The 13,096-nt window shown below is 39.3% G+C and overlaps 1 protein-coding gene across 5 annotated transcripts in view; it reads left to right on the forward strand.

Moving 5' to 3' along the window:
* The window catches only part of FAM171A1 (family with sequence similarity 171 member A1), an 87,884-nt gene extending 76,776 nt beyond the window's left edge, over positions 1–11,108 (forward strand). For all 5 annotated transcript variants that reach the window (XM_084509969.1, XM_084509968.1, XM_084509970.1 and 2 more), the window contains 3 exons: positions 4,559–4,675; positions 7,150–7,264; positions 7,897–11,108. In XM_084509969.1, the coding sequence (XP_084366095.1) occupies positions 4,559–4,675; positions 7,150–7,264; positions 7,897–9,598 (1,934 nt within the window). In that variant the 3' untranslated portion in view covers positions 9,599–11,108. The remainder of the gene's footprint in view (positions 1–4,558; positions 4,676–7,149; positions 7,265–7,896) is intronic.
* Positions 11,109–13,096: the final 1,988 nt, after the last annotated feature.

A 13,096-nucleotide genomic window follows, 5' to 3' on the forward strand; every position in this document is an offset into this window, starting at 1 on the left:
TAAATGGCAACATTTATTCCAAGATATCAGTAACACTAAATGCAATTTTTGTGAGGAAAGAGTTAAGAAACTCCTAGGTTTTCCCCCTGCCATTAGCTTGAGCCAGGAGACAGCTCCCCTGACTTGAGTCCTGGATCAGCGTGTTGGCTTCACTGAGCAGTAATAGAGGAAAAAGTGGAAGAGAAATGTAAAAATGATCTATAAGCAAGATTGTCTCTATATATAGAAGTTTTCCGTGAAGCACCAGACACTCTTTAAGAATTGATGACAAATTGGCTCAAATGGTGCCGCACTGACAAACTCTACTGAACTTGCTGTTTCTGCTCCAAGGAGATATTGGCGTGTTTTCTTTGGAACTACACAGCCAGTCTTGAACAAAAATGATCAGTTCCATTACATCCAGTCATTCGTATTGCTGCTTGTTTATAATCGTGTGTTCCTTGCTACTTAGCAGTTGTTACACATTGTGTATAACTTAGCAAGCAGTGGAGCTACTCAGTTGTGCTGACTTGGGAGGAAAAAGGAAGTAGATGATATAGGATGTTTGGAGAATAATGAATTAAATTATCATAACACTTAGCCGTGCAGGGAGATAAAACCTCTGTTCCCTCCTAAATCCTTCTGTTTAGTTCTCCTGCAATTGTAATCCTGCCTGCACAGAAGAAGTGAATACTGCTTGCCTTTATTCCGTTTGCAAGCTAGTGAATAGGAGAGGACAGAAAATGGAAGAAGTTCTTTATTCACTGCCCCTCGGTCTTCCCTCTTGCTTACAAGAGCACGTACACGAGGACACAGCGGGTAGTTAGCTGCACTTTTGGAGAGCATCTTGCTTCCAACTGCAAGGAAGGACCTGGAACAGGATAAGGAATTCATTCTTGATACTGCACAGCAGCAAACTGCTGCTTCCTCGAGGCAGCTTGAAATGCTAAGAGCATAGCCTGTAAGTACAACGTGATTGACTTTTGCTCGGTAGAAGGTCCAACATTAGTCATTACAGTGAGGTGTTGCACATGGAGAGTTATAAAAACACTGCTTGGTGTTTACTGGGAGTTGAAAAGTGACCAGGGTGTTAGTCCCTATGAAGGATGAAGTATGAGAGAGACCTGGGAACGCCCTAATGGACTTACAGAATACCGCAGGCACATCACTTCCCTCCAGTAACACTGTGTTGGCTTTCAGTTACTTGATCACAAAAGAAACAAGACAGCATTTTGTGTTTCAGCTGTTTCCCCTCAAACCTGTTTTTCTGCTGCTGTTGTGAAGGATGGAGTTCTTCATTCTCCTCGTCCCTCCATATGGGAGGATACTCTTATATTAGGGAACTATCGGTAAGAGACGGCAGAAGTGTGAGGCAAGTTTATCAGCAAACTAGTGAACCAGGAAAATATTAAAAAGGGCAGCCAACGAGATTGTTTTACCATGGGAACCCACACTTGGCATTGCCCTGATGAAGGAACTTACATCAGTGCCATTTTAAAAGTAATTATTTTACATCCGTCCTCACATGCTAACATGTAGGGTATGGTCAACAGAAGCGTCTAACTCCTGTCTGAGGGTAAGTGATATCAGATATATGTCTCTTAGGTTTTTAAAACTCCTAGCTGTGCATAACAGAGCAAATAAATTCCATTTTTCCCAAGTGTTACACCAACCATTGCATTTCCTCGTGTGTATCCAGTGGTTAGCAAAAACAGGTGATCTAAATGAGCAGAAGACAAACGTGAAACCCAACCGACCTTGTGCAGGTGACACCATTGTTTGCATCCCTTGCAAATGCAGGGATTCCTTTCGTTGCTAAAATATGAGCAATCCGAGCTGCTGCTTGGTTGGCAGGATGGCAGCTGAGCTCTGCTCACTGTGATAAGAGTGCAGCCTCTGTTAGCTCCTTGATCGCCACATTATGCAAGCTGGGTATTACCGAGCAAAAGGCTTTTAAAGAGGCATTACAGGGATTGTGTTCGCTGGAAGGCAGCGTAATGCCAGTAAGGCAAGCTGGACACAAGGTCCCCCTAGTGAAGAAATCAATAATAGCTTCTGCTCAAAGAGGTAATTAACTATAAAAATAGATGACAAAGATGGCAGTGAAATTCGCTGTGTTACCTATGTATGTATTTTGTCTGTGCGAAAATTTAGGGGGGTTAGAGACTGTAAAAATAGTAAGTTCATCACCCAGGCCCTCCCATTCTTCCTTTTTTTTTTTTTTTAAACAGAACTTTTGTGTGCTGATCTTAATGTTTTCTTTCACGTAGTTGTGTATTTGAATAGTTGGTGCATATTCCTTTTTTTTGAGATAGCAGTTTTCTCATTATCTCCACATGGATTTTTACTCCACAGATCTTGCAGGGAAAAAATAAAAAATAAAAGTGCAATTTAAGCTTACAGTCTTCTTATCAAGTGGCATTTTTCGGCACAAGGTAGAAGTGACCCAGTGGGCTTTTTTTCAGCTTGTGGTTCAGGCCTGTTACCATAATGCATTCTGAAAAAAAGTGCATTGGTAGAAAATCTGAAGGGAAAACGGCCATCCTGGGGAAGCAAATGAATCTGCTTTTCCTAGTTTTTCCGGAAACTTTTACACACAACTGGACAATTCAGTTCTGTTCTTCTTGATAATAATTCCCCAAAATTGGTAAAGTAATGACCACACCAAGGTGTTCGGATACAATATTTATTGATGCAAGTCTACACATCCAGATTTTGATCTGTCTGGTACTGTGAATCAAAAAGCCTCATCTTGCCTGACTTTCTGTCTGAAATAACAGGTTATTGCTACTGTGTACAGACTGAAAATGATACTTGGAGAAGAGAAAATTTGTCAGTAATTTCTTTCTCCTGTTGGCCACAAAGTCAGGTTGGTTTCAAATGCAGAGCCACTAGTCAGATGGTGGGCTTCATGGGTGTACTTACTCTGGAAAAATCAATAGCAGAGAGGAAATAAATACTCAGAAAAGCCGTTCTCATATAGAGAGGGTCTGCACAGGTGGATAATCCCAGAAACATGGAGGAAATCATCAGGATCTCATTTTTTTTTTTAATAAAAAATAAAGTATCTCCTCCGTGTGTTCTGCATTGACTGCTAAACGTGCAGCTGACTTGCATCCACAAATGATCGTGCTTAGTGCTGAGTGACACCTGATGAAAAGCACCTTTCCAGGAGTGCCATGTAGGAGACTACTGAAAGAGAAGGGATTCACAAGTGCAAGGTGCAACTTGCTTTTCAAGTGGGTGTTTGAAGCCGAGTAAGGTAAACACAGCGTTTTGCCTGCCTTTTAGGTAGAAATTCAGAGTTACTCTATGGAAATTCAAAGGGATTTATTCCTTCTGTGTATGCAGCTAAGCTGTACTGGTAGTGGCTGCAAAGAACCTTGTCTAGGCTGCATTATTTTAATCAGTGCGGTCCCCACTGGTGATGCCAAGCCAGGGCTGCAGCTTCAGGAAATGCCTCCTGGACCTGCCTTCCCTCTGCTCACTCCTGTTTTCTTGCAGCTGGGGAATCTTTTTGCACAGACCCATGCAGGTAACCCATCTCTTACCTGCAGTCTGATTATTTAACTCTCAGCAGTGCACGGTGTAGCAATCCTGTGCTGCTTTCAAAGAGGAAAAGATGGGAGCCATCTACAAAGCAAAATGGACATTTAATATATTAGAAATCAAGGTGATTTTTTTTTTTTTCTCTAACAGCTCCAGAATTAGAGGTCTTAATAAATGACAAAAAAAAAAAAAAAAAAAAAAAAAAAAAAAAAAAAAAAAAAAAGATGAACTGTTTTGGTCATAAAGGTGTTCTGTAGCCCAATTCTTGCAAGATAGCTTATCTTAGAAAGGCTCTCAACTAATACAGATCACCACTCTGGACTATTAACGAGTTTTGTTAACTTAAACACACGGTTTTAATATTGTCTGCTCTACTTATTTTGAAATGATCACTTCCTAAGTCTAAAAAAATTATTGTATTTCCTTTGAGAAACATGTTTTAGAAAACTCATCATCCGTTACCAGGCAAACAGCATTCCCCAATGCATACACACTGTGAATGACTAACATTGCTGAATCAAAGTGATGGGACAACTTACTTTTACACTTACTGGAAATAACATTTTTAAGCCTTTTTTCTGTATGGGAAAAACGACATTTCTGGGAACACCACTCGCACTGCCAAGAGATAGAAGGGTGGTGTGGAGAACTCGTGTGGTCTGAGAGATCTGCTGTCTCTTGAAATAGAGTTTTTAAGGGGGCTGTCTACATATAATCAGCTCCAGGAATATCATTCTTTGAAAAAGTGGAATCTAACATGACAATAATTATACTCTATAACCCCTTTTTGAACCTTTGAGTTATACTAAATTTTAAGGACTTTTCCGTACAGAGCTTCTGAAAAGGCCTCAGGGATGATTGCCTGGGGGAGCCCTCAGGTATTATTGACAGAAAGGCACCATCTCCCACTTCACAGCAAGGCGTACAACACCTAAAGCACATTGATAGGTTACTGTTTGCTTTTCCACTCGTTTGCAGAGGAAGGTGTGGATATATTTGTAACGCCTTTCTACAACCTTTATATTTACAGGGACATGGCTGAAGAGTAGTTTGGGCCTTGTACAACAAGAAGGAAATCAGTTGACTTGGACTTATATTGCACCTCAGCTGGGCTACTGGGTTGCAGCCATGTCACCTACTATCCCAGGTAAGATGGAATTGAATTTTATTGATACATCCACCACTGAGTAATTATTTATTCATATATGATGTTTATATTTTTCAGAATGACCTCATCTGAGATGCCACAGCTTGATCAATAATGGATTATTAGAAAACAGAAATCTGAAAGTAAAGGGCTAAAATCTTTTGGGGACTGTGGGGGGCAAAAATTGTGCTCAAAAGTTGTTTTGAGTTTGCTAATCTCTGAACCATTTCAATGGGAAACTTTTTAAAGTGTTCCTGCTTTGATGCATTTGTCACCACTGCCTGGCAGAGCCATTGCTAGAAAATGAAGGGAGTTGTAACATCAATGTATTGGTATCCAGTAGGTAGAAAAATGTTTTATGAAGTTTCTATACAGAAACTCCCAAATTAATTGATACATCTAAGACCAGCATCATGCCAGATCAGACGTTTACTAATGAACTGATTGACAGTAACATTTTTTGGACTTTTTTTTTCCTCTGAAGATCCCCATTTTGCTGTGGCTTAGGCTTTGCGTCATCTTGGTGATTGATTAATTTTCACCACGATTAACTTAGGGTAAAAGCTGCAGGAGGTGTATCAGTAGAGCGGCCTTGGTAGATGGAAATACTGGTTGCCATCTGCAAGCTTCTGTACAACTTCAGGTAGTCACTCTGGACTAGTGTTAGGTTTGCATCTGTGCCCATGGAGATTATAACGTTGCAGCCTCCTCCTCCTTTTTCCTATCTGAGGCTGCCTCAGGTTTCTTAGTATTAGTTCTTCAGCCAACAAAAATCAGAGATACTTCTCTATAAATGAGCCAATCAAGCAAACAAAAATCTCGTATTCTTAGAGAGGATGAAAACCAAATACAGTAGAAATGAGAACATTCTTGCCTTGGATGTACAAGCCAAATAAACTATATTGAACCAAAAAAACAAACTCTGACATGAGGACTTTGTTTTTAAAGTCTACTTGTATAGTCCATGAAGTCATTTCATGCTATGTAGAGTGTTTTTTTTTCTGTATTATACATTATGTAAGCTTTTTATTTAAGGTATATTACCTTAAACTGCTAGAATATTCACTTGATTCATTGCTGACTGGAGTTTAGGTAAAGGTGCAGATCAAAATAAACTATCATATGGAATTTAATGGAATTTTATAAAATAATTGTACTTTAAGAAAAAACAACTGCTCTGAGCCAAATGCCATAGACTGTAGGGAAGTTCCAGTAGCCATGAAATTGGGACTGTAATTCTTAAGTTAGGAGGCAGCCTGTAGCTCTTAATAGGAGAAGGCCTACATTTGTCTTTGCAATTTAACTTGTACGGCGGAATTTCTGCTTTTATTCTACATTTCCTTCTTTCTGAGGGCTAGGTCAGAGTTCCTAAAACTTTATTGTAATGGGAGCAACATTTTCATGAAAAAAATCAAATAATTTTTCTCGTCTTTTTGCTTAATGTATCAACAACAGTATCAATCAGTTATGTAAAGGTAATTGTGAGATAGAATGTATAAATACTTAGATTTCCCAAATGTAATCTACCTCATGTTATTTTTAATCAGGCTAATGTCTTTTTGCTTATTTTGTCTCCTCAATGAATCTATTCAATTTCTTATCCTAATAAATAGACAGAAGTGAGCTTTGCTTTCCTAGCAGTGGCTCTACAGACCACTCAAGATCCGCAAATGAGGATTTACAAACCTCATGACATAGAACCTTAATGTTGCTCAAGTTTGCTGTCCTTCACGGTACATGCATGTTACTCTGTCAGCTGGCGCCGTACCTCCTTGCCTGCAGAGGGAAATTTGGGCCTTTATTTCAAAATCATGATAAGGATTTTACAAACCAGCAGGGTTACACATGCAAAATTGTGCACAGATGCTGTCCACATGTGTGCATTCTCTGTATGTTAGACCATTTCCTAAGCATTATTGGACCCTGGAGTTACAACACGGTTTCACTAGTGGTTTGCTTTTTAAAGCTACTGAAGATCCACTTGGCTTGGCTTGATCTAGGCTTAAGAGCACCAACACATCTTCCAACGAATCCTGTATTGCAATGTATGTACTGTTCAGTGCAAAGCAACACAAATGTCCTTAGAGAGTTGTTAGCCACAGAGCTGCTACATGCATTACAGTGCTGGAAGATGCTGTGATGACTTTTCTGCAGTGATGACAGCTTTAGTGCACTGTGTCAGCATCAGGACCTGGAAGGCAGCAATCACTGATGCATGCTCCCGTTGAAACTAACTGCTTTTCCACAGAATGATCTATTTGGACTTGCAGACATGAAAACCAGCACATGCTTTCTCCACAACTTGCTCCCTTCTTTAGAGGCGGTCTGCCCAGTAGGCACCAGGGCTTTGAGTGGCAGTGTTGCTCACTTAGCATCCTGATAACCGGGGAAGATGCCCCTCTCTGTTTAAAGTACTGTTCCTCTTCTTCTTTGCAGGTTGTTACAGGTCTAAATTCTCTTTTCTGGCCTTCCAGGTCCCGTTGTAACACACGACATTACCAGCTATCACACAATGTTTCTTTTGGCAATTTTAGGAGGGATGGCTCTCATACTTCTAGTCTTGCTGTGTCTCCTTTTGTATTATTGCAGGTAAGATTCACCATCATTACTTAGGCCATGTTGGAAGTGTAAACTTTTTTGTGCTCATGAAATTGAAAGCTGTTGTATTTAAACTTTTGTACTTGAAATGAAAGAAGAAGAAAGCAAGCACTTGAAAGTAAAAGAAATAGATCAATTTAATGTGTTCCTGGTTGCATATGCAGCACATATAGTCCCTGCCTTTGGTAGGATGGTAGCTGAATGGAGCACACACACCTGTGTTTTCTAAAACCTTCTATCAAACATAGGCATTGGTCCAAGATCTATGTAATTCTATCTGTTTTGCACTTGCCGGTGACCTTTTTAATCATTTCTATATTAAAATGAATGTTAAGCTTATATCAGCAAGTGTATATTAATGTGTGATTTTGTATATGCCTCCTCCAGGCATTTGCTCCAATTTATAATTGGTGCTTGCGACATTTCCCAGTTGACATAAGTTACTCTTTAATTTTATCTTTGCTGCTAAGATAAGCTTTTAATTGTTGGGTTATGTAATAAAAGCTCGATTCCCCTAACATTAATCACTGCTTAAAAATCTCCCATTGAGACGCACTTGCTGTTCTTGTTTCTGTGTACAACAGTCATAAATACGTAACTTCTTTTGTTACCGGCTTTTATAGAAGAAAATGTTTAAGACCACGTCAGCATCACAAGAAACTGCAGCTTTCCACAGCATTGGACACTTCTAAGAAGGATCAAGCAACCTCTATGTCCCATATAAATTTGATATTTTCACGCCGTGAGTCAGAATTCCCTGGCGGGCTGTCTGTTGCTAGCAATGGGCACACCGAAAACTCAGGTGCAAAGGAATTAATGAGTGCCGTCCACATGGAGATGGTATCACCTAGTGGAGAAGCAGATATGCATACACCTATGCTCAAACACTCATTCAGTACTTCCCAGGAGTTCAGCTCCCGAGAGGAACTGCTCTCTGACAAGGAGAAAGACAAGAGCAGGATTTCCTTGGATAACCTGACTCCCAGCGGGTCTCTAAGAAAAGACTACCACAAATCAGCAGATGGCTTTCCTTTAAAGACAAGAAAATCTACAGAAACGGCCGAAGGCTACGAGTCCCCTGTCAAAGAGGAATACAGGAGAAGTTATAATGCTATGCTATCTCAGCCTTTATTTGATAAGCAAGAGAGAGAAATTCAAGTATCTATGAACCATATTGCTACTGGAAGTAAATACAATGTTCAGGAACAAATATACCCCACACCTTCAGCCCCTGAAAAAGAGCTGCTGGACTGCAGACCTACTGAATGTATGATGTCTCGTTCAGTCGATCACCTGGAAAGACCTACATCTTTCCCTCGACCAGGTCAGTTAATCTGCTGCAATTCTGTTGACCAAGTTAATGACAGTGTTTACAGAAAAGTTTTGCCTGCGTTGGTGATCCCAGGTCACTACATGAAATTACCGGGAGAACACTCTTATGTTAGCCAGCCGCTGGTTGTCCCAGCCGACCAGCCAATTGATATAGAAAGACTTCAAGCTGAGCTTCCTAACCCCCACGCACGGCTTTTTCCACACCCCCCACAGCAGCTACAGCCCCAACAGTTGACAGCCCAAGCAATATCCCAGCAACATTTGCAAGATGCAGGTGCGACTGAGTGGAGCCAACAAAACGCTTCCATGTCTGAATCCATTTCCATTCCAGCCTCCCTTAATGATGCGTCCCTGGCTCAAATGAATAGCGAAGTGCAGCTTCTTACAGAAAAGGCTTTGATGGAATTAGGAGGTGGAAAGCCATTGCCTCATCCTCGAGCTTGGTTTGTTTCTCTAGATGGACGTTCAAATGCTCACGTTAGACATTCATACATCGATCTCCAAAGAGCTGGTAGGAACGGGAGTAACGACGCCAGTTTGGACTCCGGCGTTGACATGAATGAACCAAAATCTGCACGGAAGGGAAGAGGAGATCACCTGTCTGCACCACAGAGTCACCCACCAGTGCAAGAGCACCAGCAGAGAGAGCGGAAGGCTTCAGATAGCACAGCTTACACACAGCTTGTGTATTTGGATGATATGGACCAAAGCGGCAGCGAGTGTGGAACAGCAGTCTGTAGCCCTGAGGACAATGCTCTACGATGCCTCCTAGAAGGCACTAGTAAGAGGAGTGGTGTGCAGCTGCCCAGCCTGCAGGAGGAGACGAGAACTGTGGATACCAAACCAGAGCCATTAACTAGTCCGGAACATGGAACATCAGTTCAAGATGAGGAGGAGGATGAGGAGGACGAGGAAGACGACCAAGGGGAAGATAAGAAGAGTCCTTGGCAGAAACGAGAGGAAAGACCACTAATGACTTTCAATCTAAAGTGAGCTATTGTGAAAATCCACAATTCAGTGGAGTATAAAATTGCCAAATATTCTTTCTGTGGAAGTGCTTGATTTTTTTTTTCTTTTTCTTTTTCTTTTTTTGTTTTGGTGGAGAGAAAAGAGAAAAACAAACTGTGGTGAGCAACATTTGAAAGAACTTAAATGCATTACTGTGTAAATGTTAGAAAAATAATTAAAATCATTCCTCTGATTAAACGGCTGCCTCCAATGAGATAGCTGAACAAAGAGTGTGATTGTTATTCCATATACTTGATATTGGTCATCCAGGATGTTGAAAATACTGACAAATTGTTTTGGTTGGTTTATGACCTCAATCTCCTTATGAATGGGAGCTGGTAAAGCTTTTGTTTTGTAGGCCATTTTTATGTTGATAATGCTACTGAAAGTATCTTAAAAACAAGAGTTTGACACATGGTGTCCAAAATTGTGCATTATCTCAATGAAAGGCTATGCATTGCTGCTTTTAGTAATATTTTGCTTATACTATGCTTTTCTTAATTTTACAAGTTGGTTGTAAACATTTTATGTCCTTTATTATAAACTACTCAGCAATTTATTTTAATGTAAAACTGCAGGAAACTTGAGTAGCATCCCTTAGCATTGAAGCCTTTTTATGAAACCAAACTGAACTTTGTGTCGACTACGATTCCTCCAATTCTGGTCCCATTTACTCAAAGTGCCTTTTTTACAGTAACAATGAACAGTCCCTTCTTTTGCTAACTCCTTTTAATTGACCCCATTTGGGATTTTATAAACTTCTGAACTTCTACCTTTTATTTTAAGCTGCATGCCAAGAGTCCCATTTTGTGCTGAGCATTCCTCATTTCAATACAGTGTATTCTGTAGCTATCATGTATATTGTGGATTCTGTTTAGCCAGGGTAGACTTAGAAGACATTTTAAAGGGCCCAGAGTAGGCAAGAAGATAGTTTCATTGACTGTATATATTGTTAGTTTCCTCTGGAATAATATGAGCTAATCATGCTCATAAAATGAATTATAGACCGAGCAAATGGACTGAATGTGTCTAGAAAAATTTTTGAAAAAAAAAATGTACTATCCAAAAGTGCCAGAATTATTCTTCTGTGCTTTCTCCATACAGAGCTGCTTGGTTATCCAAAAATTATAATTGAAAATAAACTGCAAAAAAAATCTTTGTGGATTTTTTTCCTCTATTAGTGGTCATCACATTATTTTATATTATTTAATGAGCAAAATACTTTGGTTTTCTCTTCTGCTGTGCAAACTCACATGTATATCACTTACTAGCAATCAGACTTTCATCAACATCAGCCAATACGGAAATGTAGACCCCTTTTCAGAAAAGCATCCTCTCTGTCTTGGTAACTACTTAACTGTTTGCTTACGTATCACTGAAGACTTTCAAAATGAAATCCTAGTATCACCGTACCCCTCTATGTCTGCTTTGTGCGGGACTAGTTCTCGTTCTGAGACTTCTGACTTCAGCATGAATTGGGTTCAAAGAAGAAAAAGTATGTGACTTCTGCTCATGTGAGGTCCTTCATATATATTGTTTATCACGTTTCATTATTTCTGTGCAGCATTAGCAGCAGCCACACTTAATAAAGTTAATTATTATATAGTCTCTAAGGTGATTAGAGAAAGTGTTATATAGTCCCTATTTAATATTAAATAATAAGCCCCAACTCACATTCATTGGTTTTGTTGGTTTATTTTTTTATTTTTATTTTTTTTTCAGTAGATGTCAAGGTTTTTGTAGAAGGCCAGTGTTGTAATTTCCATTTTACTGAATGTCTTACCTGGGAGTCTGGGCTCAACCCAGGAACGGAATCCAAATTCCCCAAATCCCAATCCTCTCCATCCACAAAGCTACACCACCTCTGTTTTGCTTTGATTCATGTTTGGCAGTGGTATATGTCTTGAAATAAATAGTATTTGTGGAGTGCATTAAATATTGAAATCACCATTTTAGCTGTATGTTGCCTTCTAGTGGTTACGTGCATTCCAGGTCTTCCTGTTCTGTTTAGGAATTTTGCTACTGACCACATGTGAGCTGGATCTGGGGGGTGGGTTACTTACTGTCCATCTGTGCAAGGTCACTGAGCTGCAAAATACTGCTTTAAAGGAATAGTGTTTATGAGATACCAGTAAGTGCTGGTAATGCGGTGTCACTTACTAATCAGAATGCGGTGTCAAATAAACATTATGGTTAAAATTTCAGCCTACTAGAATTACTGTGCTATTTAATTTTAGCTCTGTTATCTTAAGTCTGTCATTTTTAATTACAGTCTCTTTTTCAGATTCCTTTGCAAAGTTTCCACCTTTATTATGTTGTAAAGTGAGATTATTGCTATTAAATTGCAGTGATTTGTTTCTTTGATTGTGTTTGTTTTATGTTCAAAAAACATGGTTTGAGTGTTTGATAATTTGTGGTCCTAACACAGCAAATACATTTGAGCAAACACAATGTAGGCATTTGGCAAATCTTTAAAATAGCATTTTTATTACTGTGTTATCACCAGCCCTTTACTAGGTTGAATTTGATTTTGCAGAATACATAGCTTATGAAATATGTCTCACTATATCCAGCACATCCGAGCCACATGCTAAATGAAATTGGAAGAGTAACACAGATCAGATTATGGGTTGAGATTAGCATGTCTATTGTACACACGCTTGTCTAATCATAAAGTCCAGTGACAAGTTCTTTCTTTTACTTTTCAAAAACGTATCAAGGCAGATACTTTGGGAAAATATGAAGACTTTTTTTGTTTGTTTGTATTTTACAGTTGCACAATGAAGCAAGTATTAAGGTTCTAAATACAGAACAAAGTGTAATTTAGATGTCAGCAGTTCCAGAAAACCCAGCAGTTTTCTAACCTAGAAAAGCAGTTGTTTTAGTTGTTTTTGTTTGTGGTTTTTTTTTTTTTTTTCATGGCAAGTGTTAACAGGGAAAAACTCAAAAGATTGTAATGACAAAGCTTATGAATGTCATGAAAATATATTGGATTCTAAAAATATTAGGAACAGGTTTTCAATTAATGCATCAGCCTTGAGGATTTTCTAATGGACAGTGAGTGAAGTTAATACTTTCTAAATCTTAGCTATATTATCCAAAGTACATTTATATCATAGGACCTGTGAAAGGTTCTGACTGGTGGGAGATAATACACACACTAAGAGTCCACTGACCTAATGGTTTTCCCTCAGCTCCCACTTTGTTCCAGCTGAAGTACGTGCTTCTCAAAGCTGCTGGAAATGGAAAGTACCTGGACTTACTGTGATAATGACATTTTATTGTTGGAGTCAGAGTGCAAACATACTAAACCCAGTACAGATAGAGAAAAAATAAAATAAAATAAAATGGTTCCTGTCTCAGAGCATTTGCAATGTATCACATGCACAAGTGTACAGAATTGCACTGAGCTTGGATGAGTATCATACAAAAAAGGCCCACCACGTGGGAATTGCTCGTGGAGCTTTGCTCTCCTGCAGGAAG

This window comes from Aythya ferina (assembly GCF_964211825.1).
Source record: "Aythya ferina genome assembly, chromosome: 2".
In the NCBI taxonomy this organism is placed as follows: Eukaryota; Metazoa; Chordata; class Aves; order Anseriformes; family Anatidae; genus Aythya; species Aythya ferina.